The sequence below is a fragment of the Somniosus microcephalus genome, unplaced genomic scaffold (assembly GCF_052327205.1).
Source record: "Somniosus microcephalus isolate GS21.2 unplaced genomic scaffold, FLI_Smic_1.0 unresolved_chr3, whole genome shotgun sequence".
Classification (NCBI taxonomy): Eukaryota; Metazoa; Chordata; class Chondrichthyes; order Squaliformes; family Somniosidae; genus Somniosus; species Somniosus microcephalus.
In genome coordinates, this window is record NW_028225181.1 from 70,681,097 (window position 1) to 70,709,026 (window position 27,930).

At 49.2% G+C, this 27,930-nt stretch overlaps 1 protein-coding gene across 1 annotated transcript in view; it reads right to left on the reverse strand.

Moving 5' to 3' along the window:
• LOC147091934 (uncharacterized) overlaps positions 1–27,930 on the reverse strand; it is a 90,165-nt gene that overhangs the window by 27,619 nt on the left and 34,616 nt on the right. Inside the window, exon 4 of the mRNA XM_085976644.1 lies at positions 18,430–19,305. Coding sequence (XP_085832770.1) covers positions 18,430–19,305 — 876 coding nt within the window. The remainder of the gene's footprint in view (positions 1–18,429; positions 19,306–27,930) is intronic.

Sequence of the window (27,930 nt, forward strand, 5' to 3'; positions counted from 1 at the left end):
TGCCACTACCTGAAGAAGAGGAGACAACGAAGGTTGACCCTGTTGAGTTATTTCACTCGACCATCATCGAGTGTTTACCAGTCACCAATGCAAGTATTGAAAGAGAAACCAGGAATGACCCGACACTGTCCCGAGTCTACGAGGTGACAGTGAAGGGATGGCCAGCACATGGTGATTCTCTGTTACCGGCATTCTCGGCAAGACGAGACCAGCTGTCCATCTGTCAAGGAACATTGATGTATGGAACGAGAGTGATTATTCCTCCTAAGTTAAGGGAAAGAGTTCTAAAGGAACTGCATGAAGGTCATCTGGGGGGAGTCAAGATGAAAAGCCTTGCTAGGGCTTATGTGTGGTGGCCGGGTATCGACCAACAGATAGAGGAGCTGACAAAAAGCTGCTCAGGGTGCCAAAAAGTGCAAAATGCACCTCCGATTGCACCGCTGCATCCATGGGAATGACCTTCAGCCCCATGGCAATGCATACATATTGACTTTGCTGGTCCATTCATGGACTCCGTGTTTCTAATTGCGGTGGACGCACATTCTAAATGGCCAGAAGTGATCAAGATGACTACCACTACTTCAGAAAAGACAATTGCGGTGTTAAGAACGATATTCGCAAGGAACGGATTGCCTGAACAAATATGTTCCGACAACGGACCACAGTTCGTGTCAGAAGAATTCCAAAAATTCTTAAAGAAGAATGGGGTGAAACATTATACCTCTGCCCCATATCATCCGGCTACAAATGGGTTGGCCGAGAGATTTGTACAAACATTCAAAAAGGCAATAAAGGCCATGAGCGAAGATCAGATTCCACTACAACATAAGGTGGACAAGTTTCTACTGGCATATCGAAATGCCGCTCATGCAGTGACAAACCAAAGTCCTGCCATGATGTTTTATAACAGGAGGTTGCGGTCCAAGTTGGACTTGTTAAAACCAAATGTGCGGAGGGAAGTTGAAAACAAACAGTTCCAGCATATAAATAACAAGACCACTCGGAGATTCGAGGTAGGACAACCAGTGTTGGCCAGGGACTATGGAAACGAGAAATGGCAATCCGGAACAATTCGGGCCAGACAAGGACCCCTGATGTACACGGTAGATGTTGGTAAAAATGTAATACGGCGTCATGCTGACCAACTGGTAGAATCGAGAACAAGGGTCGAACCCATGGTTACGACAGAGACAACCGTGGAAGAAGTTAGTGAACCTGAAGCATCTACCTCGGCAGTGAATGTACCTGATGATGATGTCCAAGACATAAGAGACCAACTAGAGGAGTCACCTCAGCAACAAGAATCAGAGACCCCTGAAAGGCGTTATCCAACTCGAATCAGGAGGCCTCCTGAGAGACTGAACCTTTGAACTGTTTCTACATGAAGTTGTATATGTATATATGTTATGTTAAATGGGGATATAACTGTTAAGCTAAAAAGGGAGGATTGTGGTGTATGTAACTTGTTCCACCTTAAGAGAACTTAAACCTGTTCCACCTTAAGAGATGTACTATTTTCTCTGGCTGCTGTATACGGTAATACCGGTGGTGACCACACCGGTATAGAAGTGCTGTGTAGTAATTTGCTGGGTAGTACAGCCCTAACCTCCGAATAGTAAAGATCTATTGAAAAGTTATTCTTGTAGTCTGTGTCAGTAATTGACCTTAAATATAACTGGAACACACAGACGTAACAAATTAATTGACCACTTACCTTGTAAAAAGCAGGCCTTACGCCTGCTTTTTAAATGTGTAAATCCTACAGGCTTAACCTCGCGTGAAAACCTGTAAAAAAAAAACTAAGTTCAAAGCACACGCGCAGCCTCCCCTGCGCGCGCGTTCCACCTCTGAACCCCTTCTTTCAGAGGATCAGAAGTGCCGGTTTCCCGCGCATGCGCTGTGCATGCAAGAAACCGGCACTTCCATTGGGTCCACGCGTGAGTACCCCGTGCGTACTCATGCGCTGGGACCCGAATTTCTGGGCCAATATTTCACCCAAGTGACTACCCTTGTGACTACTTGTGCATTATCTTCCTTTTACGCGTGCTCCTACATGGTGCTTCCCCTGTGGCTTCAGTGGATGTGGAGGCCACTTGCTCACTTTTTTGCTGTTCCTGTCTCGACACCTTTGACGGGTGTCCTCTGGGATTGCGAAACTGTGAGGGCTCGGCAACAGTTTGCTGCTCCTGCGACTGTGCAGGGGTTGAGACGCCGATTTCAGTTGGGTGGGGACTCTGGTGGGGCTCTGACCGAGGTCTCTGCAGTGGCATGGTCGTGTGAGCGCTTGGAGTGGAGCCCCCACTTCCTTGTTGTATGCCACCAACATCCCTCTCATGGGTCAGCCCCACTTCAGAGCTAGCAAGTAGCTTGACAGCACCTTAGAGCTGACCATCGCTCCTCAAGAGATATCAGTCTATTCTGAACAAATACCATGTTTTCCATACCCTGGCGACTAAGCTCCTCCATGGACGTAGTCATCCTCTCCTCTACCGTAGCTAGTCTTACCATGGAGGTAGCCATCCTTTCCATGGAGGTTGCCATCCTTTCTGTGGTGATGCATTCATGCGCCAACGCCTCCACAAAGGCTCTGCTCATGTTAGCGAAGGACTCCTCCATTCACTCCACACTCGCAGCGACCCTGGAGACAAAACCTGCCAGGGACTCATAATCATAATCAACTTTATTGTTATTGTTAGTGCACAAGTGCAGTACAACGAAATGCAGGCTTGCGGCTCCCGAGAGTGTACATTTAGATTAAGACATTTAAACATGCAACATACATTTGGCTTGTAATACACCAACATAAACATAACCATAATAAAGTGCATTGGCAGATGTGCAGGCTTTAGAGTTTATTTGTGGAGTTCAGTAGGATGACAGCCCTGGGAAAGAAGCTGTTCCTAAATCTGGTCGTTCGGGTGCGAATGCATCTGTAGCGTCTCCCAGATGGCAGGAGGGCGAACAGACTGTGGCTGGGATGGGTAGGGTCTTTGATGATGGCCCGTGACCTCCGTAAACAGCGTTTCTGGTATACGTGCTCTATGGTCGGTAGCCGGGTGCCGGTAATGCGTTGGGCAGTTTTGACTACCCGCTGCAGGGCTTTCCAGTCATAGTAGCTACAGCTGCCATACCATACTGTGATACAGTTCATCAGGATGCTCTCTATTGCGCAGCGGTAAAAGTTAGAGAGGATCAGGGGTGACAGGTTACATCCCTTCAGCCTCCTTAGGAAATATAGGTGCTGCTGGGCCTTCTTCACCAGAGAGGAGGTATTGAGGGACCAGGAGAGGTCTTCCGTGATGTGGACTCTGAGGAACTTAAAGCTGTCCACCCTTTTCACCACAGCCCCATGGATGTGGATGGGGGTGTGATTTCTGCCTTTAGACTTCCTGAAGTCCACAATGATTTCTTTGGTTTTCTTGATGTTAATGGCCAGGTTGTTATCGGCGCACCACTTCACGAGATGCTGGACCTCCTCCCTGTAGGCTGACTCATCGTTGTTGGTGATCTGGCCTACTACCGTGGTATCATCCGCAAACTTGATGATGGTGTTGGAACCATGAACAGCCACACAGTCGTGGGTGAAGAGGGAGTAGAGGAGGGGGCTCAGCACACATCCTTGTGGGGCCCACGTGTTCAGGGTCGGGGGGGGGGGTGGTGTGGTTACCTAATTTGACAGACTGGGGTCTGTTTGTTAGGATGTCCAGGGTCCAGTTGCAGAGGGAAGTGTTCAGGCCAAGAGTGTGGAGTTTGGTGGCCAGCTTGTTGGGGACGATAGTGTTGAATGCTGAGCTGTAGTCTATGAACAGCATTCTGATGTAGGTCTCTTTACCGTCTAAGTGATTCAGTGCCGAGTGTAGAGCAGTTGTGATTGCTTCCTCCGTTGATCTGTTTGCACGATAGGCAAACTGGTGTTGGTCAAGAGAGGCGGGAACACTGGCTTTGATGTGAGCCAGGACCAGTCTCTCGAAACAGTTCATTATGATGGGTGTGAGTGCGACAGGTCGATAATCATTCAGACACGTCACAGCCGTTTGCTTTGGCACAGGAATAATGGTAGCGGTCTTGAAGCATGTTGGGACTACTGCCTGGGCCAATGACAGATTGAAGATGGCGGTGAAGACATCAGCCAGCTGATCAGCACATTCCTTGAGTACCCGTCCAGGGATGCTATCCGGTCCAGCAGCCTTTCGTGTGTTCACTCCACGTAGAGCACCCCTTACGTCAGAGGTCGACAGAGTGCACCTGTTCCTGGAGTTCCAACACCATTCTTCTTCTGGATGGACCCGGAGGCAGAGGGTTGACATGCTGCTGAGCCGAGCTGGCAGAGTCCTGCGCCCTCCGACTAGGACTCTCCACAGCTGTCCCTGTCTCCACCATCTGCTGATGCTCACTTGTGCGCTGTGATACACCAGGTGACAACACTGCACTATCTCGAGAAGGTACCACCGGAGTGTGAGTGTCTGCGCTGGTGCTGGGTGCACTGAATTCTGCTGACGCTGCACCCTCAGAGGTTGCAGCTTCCTCTGAGGAGTTTGGAGGCTCAGGCTGTTCCTCCTGGATAGTGGGGACGGGGGCTTTCGATGGTCCTGTGGGGGAGTAAAGGAAAGAGTCAGAGATGTGAGGCCAAGGTTACATACACATTGAATATTGCAGATGATCAAAAGTCAATCTGTTAGAGCATCAGAATCATTATCAGTGACTCATGCAATGTCAATGAGCGAGATGATAAACTATTCTGTCACCAGCTTGCTCTGATGCACTCGTCTGTCCGTCCCCCACTTGCGCATCCTCCTCCACTCCCACGATCTCCAGGGCCGGCTCCTCCCAGGGGGTGAGCTGGGCTACTGAGGGTGGCCTTCCTCCTGTCCTCACTCTTTCCCTCTTATTGTGAGTGCTCTTTTCCTGCAATGAGGGAGACAAGTGGAGTTTGAGTGAGAATGAAGGAGTGAGTGTAGAGAATCCATATCATTGGTGGTTAGAAGGAGACAAAGATGGAGTGAGATGGGAAGACCAAGGGCCCTCCCTGTGTGTTGTAAGTTGTTTTCATAGCATCACAGCGATAGGGAGTGTGAGGGCTGCATAGTCGAATAGTTAGGTGAATGTGACCATAGAGAGAGAGGGAATGGGTAAGGGTTCAGGGATGTCAGTGTCAAGTGGGATGTGGAGGAAGAGGCTGTCAAAGCTGAGTGCTGGCAAGGAGAGGCAATGGGGATCAGATTGAGGGTGATGGCAAAGTCATACTCACTTTTCCAGTGCGCAGAAGCTCATGAAACCTCTTCCTGCACTGAAGCCAGGTTCTGCGGATGAGGGACAACGAGTTGACCTCCTAGGCCACCTGGATCTGCACAGCCTTCGTCTGCTGGGGAGGCTCCTTCCTCCCTGAAGAAGGGAAGAGCACCTCCTTACTAGCTCTTGCTCCCTCCACCAAAGCTTGCAGGGTGAAGTCATCAAATCTGGGAGCAAACTTAGGTCTCCCGCTGCTCATTCTGCCTCCAGGTCCCTCTCACTACAAAGGCCAAAAGGTTGGCAGTCTGCAGAAGAAGCAAGGCTTCTTGCAGGCCTTAAATGCAGCAGCAATGATGACATCATTGGAGGCGAGTTTCAGACTGAAAAAACTAATTGGGCCATGGGTTCCCACACACTGGAACTCAATTGCCCAATTATGTGAAAATCGCATCAATCTCCCACATCGATTTGGAATCGGGTGGATAACACGAAAAGTGGATGACACGACCCCAACCCGCCCCAATGACAAAATCCAGCCTTTGGACTCTAGGGGAATCAAGGGATATGGGGATTGGGTGGGAAAGCAGAGTTGAGGTCGATGATCAGTCAAGATCTTATTGAATGGCGGAGCAGGCTCGAGGGACCGTGTGACCCACTCCTGCTCCTAATTCTTATGTTCTTAAGTAAAACTTTAAAAGGAGTAGAGGAGCAGAGTGATTCAGGAGTTCAGGTACAGAAATCTTTAACAGTGAGCGGACAAGTTGATGAAGCTGTTTTAGAAATTGTATAGTGGGCTTTAATAAATAGGGGTGTAAAGTACAAAAGGGCAGAGGTCATGTAAACCTGTACAAAATCATTGGTGAGGCTGCAGTTAGAATATTGTGTCAGGTTCTGGGGCATCTTACTCGAAGAAGGATGTCAAGGCCGTGGAGAGGGTGCAGAGAGATTCACTGAGAGGATACCAGGGAAGAGAGCCTTTAGTTATCAGGAGAGATTAGAGAAACTGGGCTCTTTTCATTAGAACAAAGAAGGGTGAGAAGAGATCTGAGGGAGGTGTTTAAAATCTGATCAGGAAGATCAGGAAAAAGTATTTCACTGGTCGGTGAGTCAGTAACTAAAGGGACTTAATTTCAGATTATCACCGGAAGAATGAAGGGGGTTTGGAGGATTTGTTTCAGCAGAGGATTCGGATGTGGAATGTCCGACCAGAAACAGTGGGGGAGAGGGAAGAGAAACATCTCAAAGGGCTGGGAATGGGATTAAGGGGATAGCTCTTTCAGGGATCAAACCAGAAATACTGGAAATACCCAGCAGGTCAGTCAGTGTCTGTGAGGAGAACAGACAGGCTCTGATGTTTCGGGCCTGTGCTCTTCATCTTTCAGAGATCCAGTACAGGCGAGATGGGCTGAATGGCCTCCTGCTGTCCTGTCAAATTCCATGATTGTAGGAGAAAGATGATGGATGAGCTTCCGTGTTCGAGCGATCAGAATTGAGAGACAGTAAAAGTATCTATTTGTATGAAGCTCCTATTTTTACAGTAACCTCCATCGATGAAACCCTGAACCTGGAACTCTGCAGGTGGTTAACGGTACAATTTCTGTCCCGAGGCCGTGAGCAGCCAGGCTACACGTTGTTTACATGTCGAGCTTCAGTTGTCTGTAACTAACCAGAATAATACATTCTGAGCCTTGCGAGCCCTCAACACCAGCCTGTTGGTCTCGGGACCGCGGACATCCGATAAGAGATAAATGTTTCGAACTTCTTGATAATGGGAGGTGGAAACTGGTGCAAAGTTCAACAAGACCATGGGAAATAATGAAAGACAGAGAAATGGCGAGGTTGTACGGTGAGGCTGGGAGATGAAGAATGGAGTCAACTTCCTATCCCCGCTGCCCCCTCCCTTTAATACCGTGAGCCTTAATTTGATCAACAAGCCTCCTGTCCGGTACCTTATCAAACACCTTTTGACAATCCATCGACACAACATCCACTGCATTTCCTCCCTCACTACACTGTGTTATTTCCTGAAATAATCCCTGCTGTCTGTCCTGAATGAATCCATTTCACTACCAAATGTTGCGATGTTTGCTCCACACCACAGGGTTTCATCTGTTTAAAGACACAACAGAAAGGGCCAGTTTTCTCCTGGAGTTTGAGAGAAATCAGCTTTGAAAATGATGCAGAGTTTCAGCCAATGAGGGAGCTCTGGGCTGAGCCCCGCCCACTGGGTGCCTCAAGCCCCACCCCTCACATCATGATTGGCTGGAGGACGCGCCGCCCGCTCGGTCCTCCAGACCCGCCCCTCTCTTCCTATTGGTCCGGAGCTCCCGTCAATCACCCGGGCAGTGCGAGCTGAGCATGCGCACACCTTGGCAGCAGCCGCTGACACATCAGGTGAGAGAGCTCAGGGAGCGGGTTAATGAATCCCGGGGGAGGCTGCGAGATTCTCAGCTCAGCGCTGTGTGAACGGGCTGCTCCACACCCCGAGCTCAGCGAGTGGGTTAATGGACCCCGGGGGAGGCTGCGAGATTCTCAGCTCAGCTCTGCTCGGTGCTGTGTGAACGGGCTGCTCCACACCCCGAGCTCAGGGAGCGGGTTAATGGACCCCGGGGGAGGCTGCGAGATTCTCAGCTCAGCTCTGCTCGGTGCTGTGTGAACGGGCTGCTCCACACCCCGAGCTCAGGGAGCGGGTTAATGGACCCCGGGGGAGGCTGCGAGATTCTCAGCTCAGCTCTGCTCGGTGCTGTGTGAACGGGCTGCTCCACACCACTAGCTCAGGGAGTAGGTTAATGGACCCCGGGGGAGGCTGCGAGATTCTCAGCTCAGCTCAGCTCTGCTCGGTGCTGTGTGAACGGGCTGCTCCACACCCCGAGCTCAGGGAGCGGGTTAATGGACCCCGGGGGAGGCTGCGAGATTCTCAGCTCAGCTCTGCTCGGTGCTGTGTGAATGGGCTGCTCCACACCCCGAGCTCAGGGAGCGGGTTAGTCATAGAGTCATACAGCATGGATAGAGGCCCTTTGGCCCATCGTGTCTGTGCCGGCCATCAAGCCCTGTCTAATCTAATCCCATATTCCAGCATTTGGTCCGTAGCCTTGTATGTTATGGCATTTCAAGTGCTCATCCAAATGCTTCTTCAATGTTGTGAGGGTTCCTGCCTCCACAACCCTTTCAGGCAGTGAGTTCCAGACTCCAACCACCCTCTGGGTGAAAAAGTTCTTTCTCAAATCCCCTCTAAACCTCCCGCCCTTTACCTTGAATCTATGCCCCCTAGTTATTGACCCTTCTACTAAGGGAAAAAGCTCCTCAGTATCCATCCTATCTATGCCCCTCATAATTTTGTACACCTCAACCATGTCCCCCCTCAGCTCCAAGGAAAACAAACCCAATCTGCCCTGTCTTTCTTCATAGCTGAAGCGCTCCAGCCCTGGTAACATCCTGGTGAATCTCCTCTGCACCCTCTCCAAAGTGATCACATCCTTCCTGTGGTGTGGCGACCAGAACTGCACACAGTATTCCAGCTGTGGCCTAACCAATGTTTTATACAGCTCCATCATAACCTCCTTGCTCTTATATTCTATGCCTCGGCTAATGAAGGCAAGTATCCCATATGCCTTTTTTACCACCTTATCCACCTGTTCCGCCGCCTTCAGGGATCTGTGTACTTGCACACCCAGATCCCTCTGCACCTCCATCTTGCCTAGGGTCTTACCATTCATTGTGTATTCCCTTGCCTTGTTAGTCCCCCCAAAGTGCATCACCTCGCAATTTTCCGGGTTAAATTCCATTTGCCACTGTTCCGCCCATCTGACCAACCCATCTATATCGTCCTGCAGACTGAGGCTACCCTCCTCGCTATTTACCACCCTACCAATTTTTGTATCATCAGCGAACTTACTGATCATACCTTTTACATTCATATCCAAGTCATTAATGTAAACCACAAACAGCAAGGGACCCAGCACCGATCCCTGTGGCACCCCACTGGCCACAGGCTTCCAGTCACAAAAACAACCTTCGACCATCACCCTCTGCCTTCTGCCACTAAGCCAGTTTTGTATCCAATGTGCCAAGGCACCCTGGATTCCATGGGCTCTTACCTTCTTGACCAGTCTCCTGTGCGGGACTTTATCGAAGGCCTTACTGAAATCCATGTATACCACATCCACTGCGTTACCCTCATCCACACACCTAGTCACCCCCTCAAAAAATTCAATCAAATTAGTCAGACATGATCTTCCCTTGACAAAGCCATGTTGACTATCCCTGATTAATCCTTGTCTCTCCAAGTGGAGACTAATTTTGTCCCTCAGAATTTTTTCCAATAATTTTCCTACCACTGATGTTAGGCTCACTGGCCTGTAGTTCCCCGGTTATTCCCTACTTCCCTTCTTGAATAATGGTACTACATTAGCAGTTCTCCAGTCCTCTGGCACATCCCCTGTCATAGAGTCATAGAGTAATACAGCACGGATAGAGGCCCTTCGGCCCATCGTGTCCATGCCGGCCATCAAGCCCTGTCTAATCTAATCCCATATTCCAGCATTTGGCCCGTAGCCTTGTATGCTATGGCATTTCAAATGCTCATCCAAATGCTTCTTAAATGTTGAGGGTTTCTGCCTCCACAACCCTTTCAGGCAGTGAGTTCCAGACTCCAACCACCCTCTGGGTGAAAAAGTTCTTTCTCAAATCCCCTCTAAACCTCCCGCCCTTTACCTTGAATCTATGCCCCCTAGTTATTGACCCCTCTACTAAGGGGAAAAGCTCCTCAGCATCCATCCTATCTATGCCCCTCACAATTTTGTACACCTCAATCATGTCCCCCCTCAGCCTCCTCTGCTCCAAGGAAAACAAACCCAATCTGCCCAGTCTCTCTTCATAGCTGAAGCGCTCCAGCCCTGGTAACATCCTGGTGAACCTCCTCTGCACCCTCTCTAACGCGATCACATCTTTCCTGTAGTGTGGCGACCAGAACTGCACACAGTATTCCAGCTGTGGCCTAACCAGTGTTTTATACAGCTCCATCATAACCTCCTTGCTCTTATATTCAATGCCTCGGCTAATGAAGGCAAGTATCCCATATGCCTTTTTTACCACCTTATCCACCTGTTCCGCCGCCTTCAGGGATCTGTGTACCTGCACACCCAGATCCCTCTGACCCTCCGTCTTGCCTAGGGTCTTTCCCTTCATTGTGTATTCCCTTGCCTTGTTAGACCCCCCAAAGTGCATCACCTCGCACTTTTCCGGGTTAAATTCCATTTGCCACTGTTCCGCCCATCTGACCAACCCATCTATATCGTTCTGCAGACTGAGGCTACCCTCCTCGCTATTTACCACCCTACCAATTTTAGTATCATCCGCGAATTTACTGATCATACCCTTTACATTCATATCCAAGTCATTAATGTAGACCACAAACAGCAAGGGACCCAGCACCGATCCCTGTGGTACCCCACTGGCCACAGGTTTCCAGTCACAAAAACAACCTTCGACCATCACCCTCTGCCTTCTGCCACTAAGCCAGTTTTGTATCCAATGTGCCAAGGCACCCTGGATTCCATGGGCTCTTACCTTCTTGACCAGTCTCCTGTGCGGGACTTTATCGAAGGCCTTACTGAAATCCATGTATACCACATCCACTGCGTTACCCTCATCCACACACCTAGTCACCCCCTCAAAAAATTCAATCAAATTAGTCAGACATGATCTTCCCTTGACAAAGCCATGTTGACTATCCCTGATTAATCCTTGCCTCTCCAAGTGGAGACAAATTTTGTCCCTCAGGATTTTTTCCAGTAATTTTCCTACCACTGATGTTAGGCTCACTGGCCTGTAGTTCCCCGGTTTTTCCCTACTACCCTTCTTGAATAATGGTACTACATTAGCGGTTCTCCAGTCCTCTGGCACATCCCCTGTGGCCAGAGAGGTCCTGAATATATGTGTTAGAGCCCCCGCAATCTCCTCCTTTGCCTCACACAGCAGCCTGGGGTACATTTCATCCGGGCCTGGGGATTTATCCATTTTTAGGCCTGCTAAAACCGCCAATACCTCCTCCCTCTCGATGTTAATATGTTCGAGCATATCACAGTCCCCCCACCCTATTTCTATGTCTACATCGTCCTCCTCCATAGTGAAAACAGATGCAAAAAATTCATTTAGAACCCCTCCTACATCTTCCGGCTCCACACACAGATTGCCACTTTTGTCCCTAATGGGCCCTGTTTTTTCCCTAGTTATCCTCTTACCCTTAATATACTTATAAAACATCTTAGGATTTTCCTTTATTTTGCTCGCCAATGTTATTTCATGGCCCCTCCTTGATCTCCTAATTTCTTTTTTAGGTATCCCCCTGCACTTTTTGTTCTCCTCTAGGGCTTCCTCCGTCTTTAGCCTTTTGTATCTGCCAAAAGCCCTCCTTTTTTTCCTAATCCATTCTCGTATATCCCCTGACATCCAAGGTTCCCTGTGGTTTTTGGAACCACCCTTGACCTTTACGGGAACATGTTGCCATTGTATGATCTCAATCTCCCTTCTGAAAGCCTCCCATTGTTGCGATGCGGATTTTCCTACAAGTAGATGATCCCAGTCCATTTTGGCCAGATCCTGCCTTATCCTATTAAAATCGGCCTTCCCCCAATTTAGAACCTTTATTTCCGGCCCATCCCTGTCCTTTTCCATGACCACCTTAAATCTCACCATATTATGGTCACTGTCACCAAAGTGCTCACCTACTAGCACTTTTTCCACTTGGCCGGCCACATTCCCTAGAATTAGGTCCAGTACTGCCCCCTCTCTTGTAGGACTTTCTACATGCTGGCTCAAAAAGCTCTCCTGGATGCACTTTAAGAATTCTACACCCTCTGAGCCTTTCACACTCTGACTATCCCAGTTAATATTGGGGAAGTTGAAATCCCCCATTATTATTATCCTATTATTTGCACATTTCTCTGAGATTTGCCTACATATCTGTTCCTCTATCTCCCCCTGACTGTTTGGGGGCCTATAGTACACTCCCAGCAAAGTGCTTGCCCCCTTTTTGTTTTTAAGCTCCACCCATATGGCCTCATTAGAGGAACCTGCTAATATGTCATCCCTCCTTACTGCAGTAATTGACTCCTTAATTAATATTGCGACACCCCCTCCTCTTATACCTCCCCCTCTGTCTCGCCTGAAGATTCTGTACCCCGGAATATTGAGCTGCCAGTCTTGCCCCTCCCTCAACCATGTCTCCGTGATAGCAACAATATCATACTCCCATGTGTTTATCAACACCTTCAGTTCATCCACCTTATTTGCAAGAGTCCTTGCATTAAAATAGATGCCATCCAGCCTTGCCCTTATATATTTGCCCTGTCTACCAAGCGGACTTGTTTTTTTCTCTATAATTGGCAGCACATCACCCCCTATTTCAGCTCCCCTCTGTATCCCATCCCCCTGCCAAGTTAGTTTAAACCCCCCCCCAACAGTGCTAGCAAACCTCCCCGCAAGGATATTTGTCTCACTCTGTTTCAGGTGCAACCCGTCCGACTTGTACAAGTCCCACCTTTCCCAGAAGCAGGCCCAGTGATCCAGGAAACTAAAACCCTCCCTCCTACACCAACTCTTTAGCCACGCATTCATCTGCACTATCCTCCTATTCCTATACTCACTAGCACGTGGCACTGGGAGTAATCCAGAGATTACAACCTTTGAGGTCCTGCCCTTTAATCTGTTACCTAGCTCCCTAAATTCTTGATGCAGGACCTCATCCCCCTTCCTACCTATGTCGTTGGTCCCAATGTGGACCACGACCCCTGCCTGCTCACCCTCCCCCTTAAGAATGCCCTGTAGCCGCTCAGGTGACATCCATGACCCTGGCCCCAGGGAGGCAACAAACCATCCTGGAGTCACATTTGCGGCCACAGAAATGCCTATCTGTTCCCCTTACGATAGAATCCCCTACCACTATTGCTCTCCCACTCTTTTTCCTCCCTTCCTGAGCAGCAGAAGCATCCCTGGTGCCAGGAAGCTGGCTGCTGCTGCCTTCCCCTGGTGAGTCATCCCCCTCAATAGTATCCAACTTGATATACCTGTTTGAAAGGGGGATGTCCGCAGGGGTTCCCTGCACTTCCTGCCTGGCACTGTTGCTCCGCCTGATGGTCACCCCCTGTGCAGCCCTACCCTGAGGCATGAACAACTCGCTAAACGTGCTATCCACGACCCTCTCAGCATCGCGCATGCTCCAAAATTCATCCACCCGCAGCTCTAGCGCCGCAATGCGGTCTACAAGTAGCTGCAGCTGGATGCATTTCCCACACACATGGTCACCAGGGACACTGGCAGCGTCCCTGACTTCCCACATGGAGCAAAACACGGGTCTGAACTCTCCTGCCATGACTTACTCCTTTAATTAATTAAAACATTTATTCAATACCTCAGTTACAGGTATACTCTAGGGCGCTTTATTTACCAACTGTCCCCACTACACCACAGAGACCCTAGAAATTTAACCACAGAATTCAAGCTTGTATTGAAAAGAGAGAAAATACTCACCAACCAATCACTTACCTGCTACCTGCTGACGTCACACTTGGACTACTTTTTACCTCTCTCCTGGAACCTGGATTGGTATGCCTCTGACTGCTCCCTCTCAAGCCTTTAAGCTCTCCCGCCTCGGGCTGCTACCGTGCAGGTCCGCTGCTTCTCCGGTCTCGGGGCTGTGGGCCTCGGTGCCTCTGACTGCTCCCTCTCAAGCCTTTAAGCTCTCCCACCTCGGGCTGCTCCCGCGCAGGTCCGCTGCTTCCCCAGTCTCGGGGATGTGGGCCTCAGTTAAATGGACCCTGGGGGAGGCTGCGAGATTCTCAGCTCAGCTCTGCTCGGTGCTGTGTGAGCGGGCTTCTCCACACCCCAGTTGCTCATGGGGAATGCCAATGCGGAGGGCCCAGTGCAGAAGGCCCAGGGTGGAAGACCCAGAGGAGAGTGTCCTAGGCGGGAGGCCCAGCACGGAGGACCCTAGGCAGGAGGCCCAGCACGGAGGACCCCAGGTCGGGGGCCCAGCACGGAGGGCTCCAGGCGGAGGGCCCAGCACGGAGGACCCCAGGCGGGGGGCTCAGGGCGGAAGACCCAGAGGAGAGTGTCCTAGGTGGGAGGCCCAGCACGGAGGACCCCAGGCGGGAGGCCCAGCCCGGAGGACCCCAGGCGGGGGGCCAAGGGCGGAGCGGCTGGTCGACAGAAGCGGAGTCGGGAGATGCTGTGGGTGAGCATGCTGCACGGTTTCTAAAGTTGACAACAGTCTCCGGCCCGAATGAGTTCCAGCGGCCCCGCCTGTGCTCCGTTTGGTGGCAGTTGTGAGGCTTTTTCTCGGTGACGGGGGCCGGTTTGTGCGCTGCCATTCTGGTGGAGGAAAGACAGACTGTGTCCATCTGTAGTATAGAGCTTGAGCGGCCATAAGATGGGAAAAGAGAACGGAATAAAAGTGAAAAAGGAAAATTAAAGGAAGAATAAAGGCAAAACAAAGTAATATCAGCAAGGAATAATGAATGTCTTGATGGCTGGGTCCTGTGAGTGATAACAGCAAGAAGAAGGAAATTTGAGTAGTCGTTTTCCTCTTTTACGTATTTGAGAAAGTGGTCGGCTTCTTTTCTGTGGGAAAGTTGAAGACTGTGGACAAGGATCATGACATTATATGGTTAAATAACATCAAGTGAAAACGAGGAGTTATTAGAGTGCCAATAGGACTGGCGTAGAACTGGTATTTACTTGTTTTGTTGAAGAAGTTTCGGGTTCTGGTTAAAAGTAGTTTACTTGAAGTTTTAATTGATTTCTGATATGGTTATGGGACTTTGTATATTGTGGTGTTATTTAGTGTTAAAGCCTTCCTTAATCGAACGAACGAAGGCTCAAGTGAACGCATGCATGCGGACACAAATAATATGCACGCACGCACAATGGAACTTACGTGCGACTGAATGAGGGGTCCTCGCTCCCTAGGATGAAGGCCTGCTTGGTGAGCGTGAGGCCTGCCGGACGGATGAACGAACACACGCATGCACACAGATAGACAAATGACATGTACGCACGCATACACAATGGAACTTATGTTCGACCGAATGAGGGGTCCTCGCTCCCTAGGATGAAAGTTGGCATCCTATTGGGTGAGCGTGAGGCCTGTCTGGACGGATGAACGAACGCACGCATGCGCACAGGTAGACAAATGACACGCAGACCTGCCCAATGGAAGTGACGCTTGAGCGAACGAGCGAACGGAGGAATGAATGACCGAATGATTGAGCGATGCCAGTTGGACTTTCTTTTCTTGGTTTATTAAATAGTGGCAGTTTGTACTGTAAACATTATTGATTTACCTGTAAAAATGTATTATTTTATTTATATTGTTGACCATAAAGCTGTTTTTTGAGGCTTTATCCTTTTTATTGTGGTCAATGAATGTAACGGATTTACTATGTAATTGATGAGTTATATAAGTACTGTTGTACTTGAATGTAAAAAAAAGGACAACAGGTAATACCAAGCAAAAACAAAGAGTTACCAGATTGCCAATAGGACTGGGGTAAATTTGTTTTTCACTATGGGTACCTGAACTGTTAATATTATTGGTTTATCTGTAAAATTTACCACTGCATTTATACTGTTAACCCTAAAGCTGTTTTTAAGGCTTTGTTTTATTGCGGCTAATGAATGTAATGGATTTATTATGTAATTGATGAGTTGTAACAAGTACTACCATGTTTAAATAAATATGTTTGATTTTTAAAATAATGAACCCAGGGGGACGCGGGATGCACACACCCCGAGTGCGGCCCCAGGCCCCATTATTAAAACACTCAACATTATTCGCTTCACACACCCGGGGTGGGCCTCAGGCCCCGAACAAGAGCCTCTGGGCCGGGTGTTTGCCCCGAGCGGGGTGGCAGCTGCGGGGCTTTCTCCCGGTGACAGGCCCGGGTTCATGGCCGCCATCTTGAGAGGCTCAGGGGGCAGCAGGGCGCATGCGCAGCCCCCTTGGGGAGAAACCAGGAGGAGAGAATCTTGTCAATTTCTAGCCTGGACTCACAGTGATGACTTTTGTCCTTTTACAGGCTGTGAGAAGGGCAGCATTTACACAATGCAAACTCAGACCAACAACAACTTACCTTTATATAGCACCTTTAAAATGTCACAGTAGCGCAGTCAGACAATAATCGACACATGTACTTTGTTTGTGGTCCAGTGCACTGACACAAAGTTCCTTCACAACTGTAACAATTTTATTACGGTTGCTGTGAAGACTGCGCTAACTCTGCTCGTACACCTGGTCTCCAAAGGAGACAAAACCGGGCTAATGCTGCTGAGCTCAGCTCTCCATATTTTTCCAGTGGCTGAAGGGTCTGTATCCCTGCCAGGGGTGCCCCTGCCCCAGGACTCAATATCCACCCCCTCCACCACTGGTGCACTGTGTCTGCAGTATATACGGTCTACAAGATGACCACAGTCAGGCCGTGTGGAGTCAAGGGCCAGGCAGCAGAATGGATGGAAAGATCGCAACAGACTTCCCTCAACTCCAACCCTCTGATTTCTGTTTTGTAGCCAGCTTTCCATCCATTCTGCTGCCTGTCCCTTCAGTCCACACGGCCTGACTGTGATCATCTTGTCGATCCTGTTTATGGATAGCAAGCTGGTTACAAAACAGGAAACAGAGAGTAGGGGTTAAGAGTAGCTACTCAGATTTGCAAAAGGTGGGAAGTGGTGTTCCACAGGGATTGGCGCTGGGATCACTGTTGTTCATAAACGATTTGGACTCGGGAATCAGAAGTACAATTTCAAAGTTTGTCGATAACACCAAATTGGTAGGTAAAGTTAATACTGAGGAAGAGAAAATGCAAGAAGACATTAATAAATTTCAGAATGGGCATGTAAGTGGCAAATGAATTTCACTGTAGATCAGTGTGAGGTGGTGTGTTAATGAATTTCACTGTAGATCAGTGTGAGGTGGTGTGTTTTGGTGGGAAGAATAAGGTGGCCACACACTACTTGGACAAGGGGGTGAAATTGGGTTGCTTTGTGCCTCCCACGATATTCAGTGGGAGGTTAGCGGCGGCGGTAGCCGGTAGCACCCCGCGGCACTGCACCGCCGGCAATGATGTCATTGCCGTGCGCAGCACCCCGGCTGCAACATTGGGTTATGACCCGACCTATCGCCGGACAATATGTCCGACAGGGTCAGGGGTCGTTCTTTCAGCCGTGGCGGCGCTACTTAAAGGGCAGGTGTCGGGCGGCAACAATTTATTTTGGCCGACTGCCAGCACCTGCCCCCCTCCCCTTTCTGCTTCGGGGTGCCAGCCGCGATCGCTCAGCCCGGCGTTCCTCTTGATCCGACACCCCGGTGGTCCAGCAGGGCCCCGGTGTGCGCAGTGCTAGGTCCCTCCCCTTTAATCATGGAGGGAGGTCTGCTATGACGCGGTGCTATGTGCTGACGGGCATGGCGCTGTTACACGAAGCACTGTGAAATTCACTGGTAGCACCTCAAGAGGGAGGGGAGCGCTTCCAGTAGCACCCCGCCTCCTGCTTGGGGCGCTACCACTGAATTTAATGCGCAGGGGCGCTAACTTCAGCCCCGGTGACGTTAGCGACCCAAAGGGGGTGCCACCGAATTTCCCCCTAAGAGTCTAAATGGGCTGGAGGAGCAGAGAGATCCAGGGATACAGATACACAAATCACTAAAAGTAGCAACACAGGTTAATAAGGCCATTTAAAAAAAAAAAGCACTGGGGTACATTCCTAAAGGAGCCTTCTGTTCCGTGCCTAGGAGCTCTGAACCATGGCAGAGAGCAGCTGGGACACGTTTCTCACACAGCAACTTTGCTGTCAGTGAAGAGAGACAAGAAAGACCAAAGTGCTGTTTGCCCCTCTCAGTGTGGCCCTGAAGGACTGTGTCCAGGCTGGAGTTCTGTTCCTGCCGTACGATCCTCCCCCAGATTGTCCTTTCTGAGCTCCAGCCAGGTGATGCTAAACACTCAGGTGGGAAAGACAAAAATCTACAACAATGTGTTTAAAGCAAAGTTGATTTATTTGACATATCCAGAATATTAGTAACTCCAGGAACTGTGCTGGAGTTTAATATCAGCAGAAACAAACCCCAACTGTCAGAATGAACATGGTTCAGTCCTGGATGTGATTAACAGCAGCAACAGAATCCAACCCCTGCAGTCACTTGTGAACTTGCTGGTGTGTCAGCAGGTGGGATGACTGAGTGAACCTCTTCCCACACACGGAGCAAGTGAACGGCCTCTCCCCAGTGTGAACTCGCTGATGTGTCAACAGGTTGGATGAACGAGTGAATCCCTTCCCACACATGGAGCAGGTGAACGGCCTCTCCCCAGTGTGAACTTGCTGGTGTTTCAGCAGGTTGGATGAACGAGTGAATTCTTTCCCACACACGGAGCAGTTGAACGGCCTCTCCCCAGTGTGAGTGCGCTGGTGTATAGTGAGCTCAAATGATCGCCTGAACCCACTCCCGCAGTGAGAGCACCTGAACGGTCTCTCGTCAGTGTGAAGACGTTGATGGCTCATCAGGTCCCCAGAACTTTTAAAGCACTTCCCACAGTCCGAGCAGGTAAAAGGTCTCTCATCAGTGTGAACTCGCTGGTGACTCAGCAGGTGGGATGAACGAGCGAATCCCTTCCCACACTCAGGGCAGATGAACGGCCTCTCTCCAGTGTGAACTCGCTGATGTGTCAGCAGGTTGGATGAACAAGCGAATCCCTTCCCACACTCAGAGCAGGTGAACGGCCTCTCCCCAGTGTGAACTCGCTGGTGTCTTAGCAGGTCAGATGAATTGGTGAATCCCTTCCCACACTCAGGGCAGATGAACGGCCTCTCCCCAGTGTGAACTCGCTGATGTGTCAGCAGGTTGGATGAATGAGTGAATCCCTTCCCACACTCAGAGCAGGTGAACGGCCTCTCCCCGGTGTGACTGTGCTTGTGTCTCGATAGGCCAGAGGATTGGCTGAAGCCTCGTCCACACACAGAACACGTGTACAGTTTCTCCCCGCTGTGAACAGTGCTTTTTGGTTCCATATTCAAAGGCCGATGATATTCAGTTCCTTATGAATCGAGTGACTGTCAGATCTTGACGTGATGTGTGGTTTGAGTTTCCCGTCTGAAAATCCTCCCCTTCTAATACCCTGTAAAATGAATTTAAAACAGGGAGCGTGAGAGAGGACCCACTAAAGAGGCAGGTTGTGAAATTGAGCTCAGCGAATCTGGTCATTTGTGGGGCCGGCACTAGAAAAAAGTGACCATGAAAGCTGTCGGATTGTCATGAAATCCCACTGGTTCACTAATGTCCCTCGGTGAAGGGAATCTGCCACCTGGTCTGGGCCTCTGGCCTCTATGGGAGGAGAGAGAGAGGGAGGTGGGAGTGGGAGGGGGAGAAGGTGATGGACTTTATACATCTGCAACTCGACCAGATCTTTGACAGAACCTCCAAAACCCGCAACCTCCAGCACCTAGAAAGACAAAGGCAGAAGGTGCATGGGAGCACCATCACCTCCAAGTTCTCCTCCAAGTCACACACCATCCCGACTTGGACATATATCACCGTTGCTACATCATCACTGGGTGAAAATCCTGGAACTCCTTACACAACAGCATTGTGGGAGTACCTTCACCACACGGACTGCAGCAGTTCAAGAAGGTGGCCCACCATCACCTTCTCAACGGGAAGATGGGGATTGGCAACATATTCTGGTCTTGCGAGCGACACCCACATCCCAAGAATGAATTAAAACAAATCTGAATGTAAACTGGATTAAAAGCCTCTACAGAAATACTTGTTCCTAAAACAATACTCTTTTACATTGTAGGGACAGTGTCTGTGTAACAACCTAATCTCCCCCAGAATCCACCTCCATTGACAGTCTCACATTGGAAATTGTTGGGTCCTCCTGGGCTCAGAAGTACTGGGGGTTAAACCCAGCAGCTTCTCCTCCATCTCCACTCCAGCTCAAACTGAAGCAACAAAAAGACCTACACAGGTGGCCAGGGACCTACCTTCCGTCAGCCTGCAATAAAACTCTTCCCCACAGCCGCTGACAAATGGTGGCCGCAGCACCCACAATTCACCGCGCCCCAGAAACCGCTCTATCCAACGCGCTGATTTCCCCGCTGAGAGTGCGCATGCTCCCCGGGGCCACGGACCATTCTGGGAGCCTGGCTCCTGTCCTTTGTCCCGAGTCAGAGTTGGTGGAACTGGCTGAAGAAACCAGGAAGCGGCGGTTCGGATGGGGGAGGCGCTGCACCCTGGGTTTCCTGGTGCCAGGGCCCTGGTCGCACATCCGCTGGGCCCGGCCACTCTGATTCTGATTGAGTTTTTTGATGAGGTAACAGAGAGTGTTGATGAGGGCAATGCAGTTAACGTGGTGTACATGGATTTCCAAAAGGCGATCGACAAAGAGCCACATAATAGGCTTGCCAGCAAAGTTGATGCCCATGGAATAATAGGGACAGTGGCAGCATAGATATGAAATTGTCAAAGTGACAGAAAACAGAGAGTAGTGGTGAATGGTTGTGTTTCAGACTGGAGGAAGGTACACAGTGGTGTTCCCCAGGGGTCGGTACTAGGATCACTGCTTTACTTGATATATGTTAATGACTTAGACGTGGGTGTACAGGGCACAATTTCAAAATATGCAGATGACACAAAACTTGGAAGTATAGTGAACAGTGAGGAGGATAGTGATAGACTTCAAGAGGACATAGACAGGCTGGTGGAATGGGCGGACACATGGGAGATGAAATTTAACGCAGAAAAGTGCGAACTGATATATTTTGGTAGGAAGAATGAGGAGAGGCAATATAAACTAAAGGGTATAAGTCTAAAATGTGTGCATGAACAGAGAGACCTGGGGGCATGCGTGCACAAATCATTGAAGGTGGCAGGTTGAGAAAGCAGTTAAAAATGCGTGCGGGATCCTGGGTTTAATAAATAGAGGCATAGAGTTCAAAAGCAAGGAGGTTATGATGAACCTTTATAAAACACTGGTTCGGCCTCAACTGGAGTTTTGTGTCCAATTCTGGGCACCGCACTTTCTGAACGATGTGAAGGCCTCAGAGAGGGTGCAGAAAAGATTTACAAGAATGGTTCCAGGGATAAGGGATTTCAGTTACGTGGATAGACTGGAGAAACTGGGGTGGTTCTCCTTAGAGCAGAGAAGGTTGAGGGGAGATTTGATAGAGGTGTTCAAAATCATGAGGGTTCTGGACAGAGTAGATAGAAACATAGAAGATAGGAGTAGGCCATTCGGCCCTTTGAGCCTGTGCCACCATTCAATGAGATCATGGCTGATCATCCAAATTCAGTACCCTGTCCCTGCCTTCTCCCCATATCCCTGAATCCCTTTAGCCTTAAGAAATCTATCCAACTCTTTCTTGAATATATTTAATGAACTGGCCTCCACCGCCCTCTGTGGCAGAGAATTCCACAGGTTCACCAGTCTCTGGGTGAAGAAATTCCTCCTCATTTCTGTCCTAAATGGCCACCCCTTATCCTTAGACTGTGACCCCTGGTTCTGGACTCCCGGCCATTGGAAACATTCTTCCTGCATCCAGTCTGTCCAGGCCTGACAGAATTTTATAGGGTTCGATGAGATCCCCTCTCAATCTTTTAAACTCCAGTGAGTATGAGCCCAATCGACCCAATCTCTCCTCATATGTCATTCCTGCCATCCCAGGTATCAGCCTGGTGAATCTTCGCTGCACTCCTTCCATGGCAAGAACATCCTTCCTCAGATAAGGTGACCAAAACTGCACACAATACTCAAGGTGTGGTCTCACCAAGGCCCTGTACAACTGCAGCAAGACATCCCTGTTCCTGTACTCGAACCCTCTCGCTACGAAGGCCAACATACCATTTGCCTTCTTAACCACCTGCTGCACCTGCATGCTTACCTTCAGCGACTGGTGCACAAGAACACCCAGGTATCTTTGCACTTCCCCTTCTCCCAATCTATTGCCATTCAAATAATAATCTGCCTTCCTGTTTTTGCCACCAAAGTGGATAACCTTGCATTTATCCACATTATAGTGCATTTGCCATGTTTCTGTCCAATCACCCAACCTGTCCGAATCGTACTGGAGTTTCACATCCTCCTCACAGCATACCCTCCCTCCCAGCTTTGTCTCGTCTGCAAATTTGGAGATATTATATCCAATTCCCTTGTCCAGATCATTAATGCATATTGTGAACAGCTGGGATCCTAGGAGCAATCCTTGCGATACCCCACTAGTCACTGCCTGCCACTCAGAAAACGACCCATTCATTCCAACTCTCTGCTTTCTATCCGCCAACCAGTTCTCTATCCAAGTCAATACCTTGCCCCCAATCCCATGTGCCTTAATTTTGCATGCTAATCTCTTATGCGGGACCTTATCGAAAGCCTTCTGAAAGTCCAAATACACCACATCCACTGGTTCTCCCTTATCTATTTTACCAGTTACATCCTCAAAAAATTCCAGTAGATTAGTCAAGCACGATTTACCTTTTGTAAATTCATGTTGACTTTGTCCGATCCTGTCACTGCTTTCCAAGTGCTCTGCTATTACATCTTTTATAATGGACTCTAGCATTTTCCCCACTACTGATGTCAGGCTTACTGGTCTATAATTCCCTGCTTTTTCTCGACCACCTTTTTTGAATAGTGGGGTAAAATTAGCTGCCCTCCAATCCATGGGTACTGTTCCAGAGTCTCTCGAGTTCTGGAAGATGACCAGCAATGCATCTACTATTTCTCAGGCCACTTCTTTAAGCACCATAGGATGTAGATTATCAAGCCCTGGTGATTTATCGGCCTTCAGTCCCATCAAGTTTCCGAACACCATTTCCCTACAAATACTGATTTCTTTCAGTTCCACCCTTTCATCAGACCCTATGTTCCCCAGCATCTCTGGGAGGTTATTTGTGTCCTCCTTTGTGAAGACAGAACCAAAATATGTATTTAGTTGGTCAGCCATTTCTTTGTTCCCCATTATAAATTCCCCTGATTCTGACTGCAAGGGGCCTACGCTTGACTTCACCAATCTTTTTCTCTTCACATATCTATAAAAGCTTTTACAGTCAGTTTTTATGTTCCCTGAAAGCTTACTCTCATTCTATTTTCCCCTTCTTAATTATTCCCTTTGTCCTCCTTTGTTGAATCCTAAACTGCTCCCAATCCTCAGGATTATTGCTTTTTCTGGCCAATTTATATGACCTCTCCTTGGATCTTATGCTATCGCCAATTTCCCTTGTTAACCACGGTTGAGTCAACTTTTTTGTTTAATTTTTATGCCAAACAGGGATGAACAAATTCTGTAGTTCATCCATTCGGTCTTTGAATGTTTGCCATTGCCTATCCACCGTCAACCCTTTGAGTGATATTCTCCAATCAATCAGACAGAAGCGCAGGGTGTGAGGGTGAACAGGAGTTAAGCTACAGACTGAAGTGCAGGGTGTGAGGGTGAACAGGAGTTAAGGCACAGACAGAAGTGCAGGGTGTGAGGGTGAACAGGAGTTAAGGCACAGACAGAAGTGCAGGGTGTGAGGGTGAACAGGAGTTAAGCTACAGACTGAAGCGCAGGGTGTGAGGGTGAACAGGAGTTAAGACACAGGGAGAAGCGCAGGGTGTGAGTTTGAACAGGAGTTAAGACACAGACAGAAGCGCAGGGTGTGAGGGTGAACAGGAGTTAAGACACAGGGAGAAACGCAGGGTGTGAGGGTGAAAAGGAGTTAAGACACAGACTGAAGCGCAGGGTGTGAGGGTGAACAGGAGTTAAGACACAGGGAGAAGCGCAGGGTGTGAGCGTGAACAGGAGTTAAGACACAGACTGAAGCGCAGGGTGTGAGGGTGAACAGGAGTTAAGACACAGGGAGAAGCGCAGGGTGCGAGAGAGAACAGGAGTTAAGACACCGACTGAAGCGCAGGGTGTGAGGGTGAACAGGAGTTAAGACACAGACAGAAGCGCAGGGTGTGAGGGTGAACAGGAGTTAAGACACAGATAGAAGCGCAGGGTGTGAGGGTGAACAGGAGTTAAGACACAGACTGAAGCGTAGGGTGAGAGAGTGAACAGGAGTTAAGACACAGACTGAAGCGCAGGGTGTGAGGGTGAACAGGAGTTAAGACACAGACTGAAGCGTTTTGGATGAGTTGAAGTTTATGGAGGGAGGTAGTTGCGAGGCCGGCCAGGAGAACGCAGGAATAGTCGATTCTCGAGGTAATAAATGCACAGAAGAGGGTTTGAGCAGCAGATGAGCTGAGGCAGGAGCAGAGACGGGCGATATTACAGAGGTGGAAGGAGGAGGTCTCAGCTGATCTGCTGCTGAAATCCATCACCATGTCTTTGTGAGCTCGAGACTTCAGTGTTCCAATGCTCTCCTGCCATCTTCAAGGATTGGTGTCCGAACACCCCGGGTCTCTCTGTTCCTGTATCCTCTTTAACATTGTGCTGTTCCATTCATATTGCCTCTCCTCATTCTTCCTACCAAAATATATCACTTCACACTTCTCTGCATTAAATTCCGTCTGCCCATTTCACCAGTCTGTCTATTTCCACCTGAAGCCTGTTACTACCCTCCTCATTGTTTACTACATTTCCAAGTTTCGTGTCATCTGCAAACGATCAAATTATGCCCTGGTCCAGCCCATTAATATATATCAAAAAGAGCAGTGGTCCTTGTTGTGTATGTACCTTTAAGGGAATAACTGGTCTTAGACTGCAGTCCCAGCAGTGACCACCCCTGTATAAAAGGCCCTAGCAGGCTTCTGTAGTTTCAGTTTCAAGCTGCCTCTTGTTCAGTAAAGTACCTGTTAAACTGTTCTCCCGAAGTCGGTGTATGATTGAGGCGCGGACTTCACAGTGGCGACGACTAAGTTCGAACTCACCTGCAGTGTGGCATCATCTCACGGGGATCTCGCCTGAAAGGAAGGTCGTAGTCTGAGCAACGGGCGTCGACCGAGGGCAACCGCCCAAAGAATCCATCGGTGTTTGGAGAATTGCGGGAGAGACTGTGGTTCCAGCGAATCATGCTGGTAGCAGGTAGCGCGCTGACCCTTCCGGACTGCGGCGGCCTCAAGCTTGATCAAGCAGCTGTACAAATCGGGCCGCGCAGCATCACCGGGAAAAGAAAACAAGAGGGAGAGGGTGGAGCACACAGGGCGCGGTCGGTGCTCGAGAACAGGACAGCAGAGAGAAACTAAACGGGGGGGGGGGGGAAGGAAAGCGAGACGCGCCGAAGCTGCGGGTCGCCGCCATTACCCCGTAGAACGCTAGGAGCAGCGTGGCAGTAAGGGGAAGAAGCAAAAGCGCGGGAGGCGCCATTTTATCCCATTGGGGAAGAAGCAAAAGCGCAGGAGGCGCCATTTTATTCCATTGGGGGAAGAAGCAAAAGCGCGGGAGGCGCCATTTTAAATCGCCCAAGATGCCAAAAAGTGGCAGTATCACTGCTTTCGACAACGAGGTAGAAGACTGGACCATGTATGTGGAAAGAATTGAAGTGTACTGCAAGGCAAATGAGGTGGCTGATGGAAAGAGGGCGTCGGTATTATTAAATCTGATGGGTGCGAGTACGTACGGCCTATTGTGGAATTTAATTACCCCAGCTAAACCAATGGAGAAAAGATTTGTGGAGATTGTTCATATCTTACAGGAACATCTAAGCCCTACACCACTGCTGATAGCAGAAAGATTCAAGTTCCATAAAAGAAACCAGCACAAAGATGAGAGCAATGCTGACTATCTTACGGAACTACGCAAGTTATCGAAGCACTGCCAGTTCGGAGCAGGACTGGCAGACATCTTACGGGATAAGTTTGTCTGCGGGCTCCAGAGTGAAGGAACCCAGAAACGACTGCTTTCAAAAAAGGACCAGATGCTAGAACAGGCTTTCAGCGTGGCAGTATCCTACGAAGCAGCAGCACGGGGAGCTGCGGAAATACAACAGAAACCACAAGAATACAGCGCTAACGAAATGGCGTATGGAGCCGAAAAGTGCTATCGCTGCGGCAGAACAACCCATGAGCAGAATGACTGCTGGTTTAAAGACAAAATATGCAGGCAATGCGGGATAATGGGACATATAGCAAGAGTTTGCAGGTCGGGAAAGAAGACCAACATGACAAGAACTATTAAGGAACAGTACAGGAAAGTAAAGAAACTGACAGATAGTAGTTCAGAAGATCAGGAGAGTGATAAGGACTCCGGGAGCAGGCGACTAAGTTGTTTAAAGTTACACAACGTGATCGCAAAAGAAGATCACTGAACCATTTGGGTCACCCTCATGATAGCAGGGTCCCCAGTGAAGATGGAATTGGACACAGGATCAGCCCTAACTGTCATGAATCGATGAGACTATGAGCGGCTATTCTCACACATACCCTTAAAGGACACGTCCATTGTATTGAAGACATACACGGGGCAAAAGGTCTACCCCAGAAGAAAAATAAGGGTGCCAGTTGAATATAACAGAAAGGAAACACAGAAACTATACATGTATATACTACGAGATGGAGGACCACCATTATTGGGACATGAATGGATCCGAAGACTACAATTGGATTGGCATTCCATTCTGGCACTAACTGTGACTGACAAAAAAGATGATGATGTCGCACCTGGATGTCTGTCACAAATTCTATCTGACGTGGAAGAGGTGTTCCAACAAGGACTTGGGACTCTAAAAGGAGTAAAGGCAACCATAAAGATAGAGGATAACGCAACCCCAAAATTTTTCAAGGCCAGACCGGTGCCATACACGATACACCCAGCTGTGGAAGCTGAACTGGAGAGTCTGGAGTGTTCGGGGGTGCTGTCTAAGGTGGACTGGAGCGAGTGGGCCACACCCATCGTCCCTGTAATGAAGAAAGCATTGAGCAGCACGCCTGGGGAGCCAAGGAAGGTTCGCATCTGTGGGGACTTCAAGGTGACTGTGAACCCAGTCCTGCACACAGTACAGTATCTGCTTCCGCGGATAGAAGATATTTTCACCTCACTATCTGGAGGGAAATGTTTTACAAAGATTGACCTGGCTCAAGCGTATCTACAAATGGAGGTGGAAGAAGCATTTAGGAAATACCTCATGATAAACACTCACAAAGGCCTTTACCAGTACAATCGACTGGTATTTGGGGTAGCATCGGCCCCGGCTATGTGGCAGAGGGCAATGGAACAAGTCCTGCAAGGGATCCCGGGGACCCAGTGTTATTTGGACGACATCCTGGTTACAGGCGAAAATGACAATGAACACCTTGCCAACCTGGAACAGGTGCTCACGAGATTGCAGGAATATGGGCTACGAGCCAACCGTCCCAAATGCGAGTTCTTCAGGAGACATATCTCGTATTGTGGCCACATGATTGATGAGGAAGGGTTACATAAGTCGCCGGACAAGATTGAGGCTGTAGTCAAGGCTCCAGCACCAGAAAATGTGTCGCAACTGAGGTCGTTCCTTGGGCTGGTGAACTACTACCATAAGTTCTTGCCGAATTTATCTACAATTCTGCACCCACTGAACGCCCTCCTTCAAACTGGTGTAACATGGAAATGGAGTGATGAGTGTAAGCGTGCCTTTCAGGAATGTAAATGCCAAATCACTTCGAGAAGTATTGGCCCACTACAACCCAACACTACCAATTTGGTTGCCATGTGATGCGTCACCTTACGGCATTGGAGCGGTGCTGTCACACAAATTCCGTG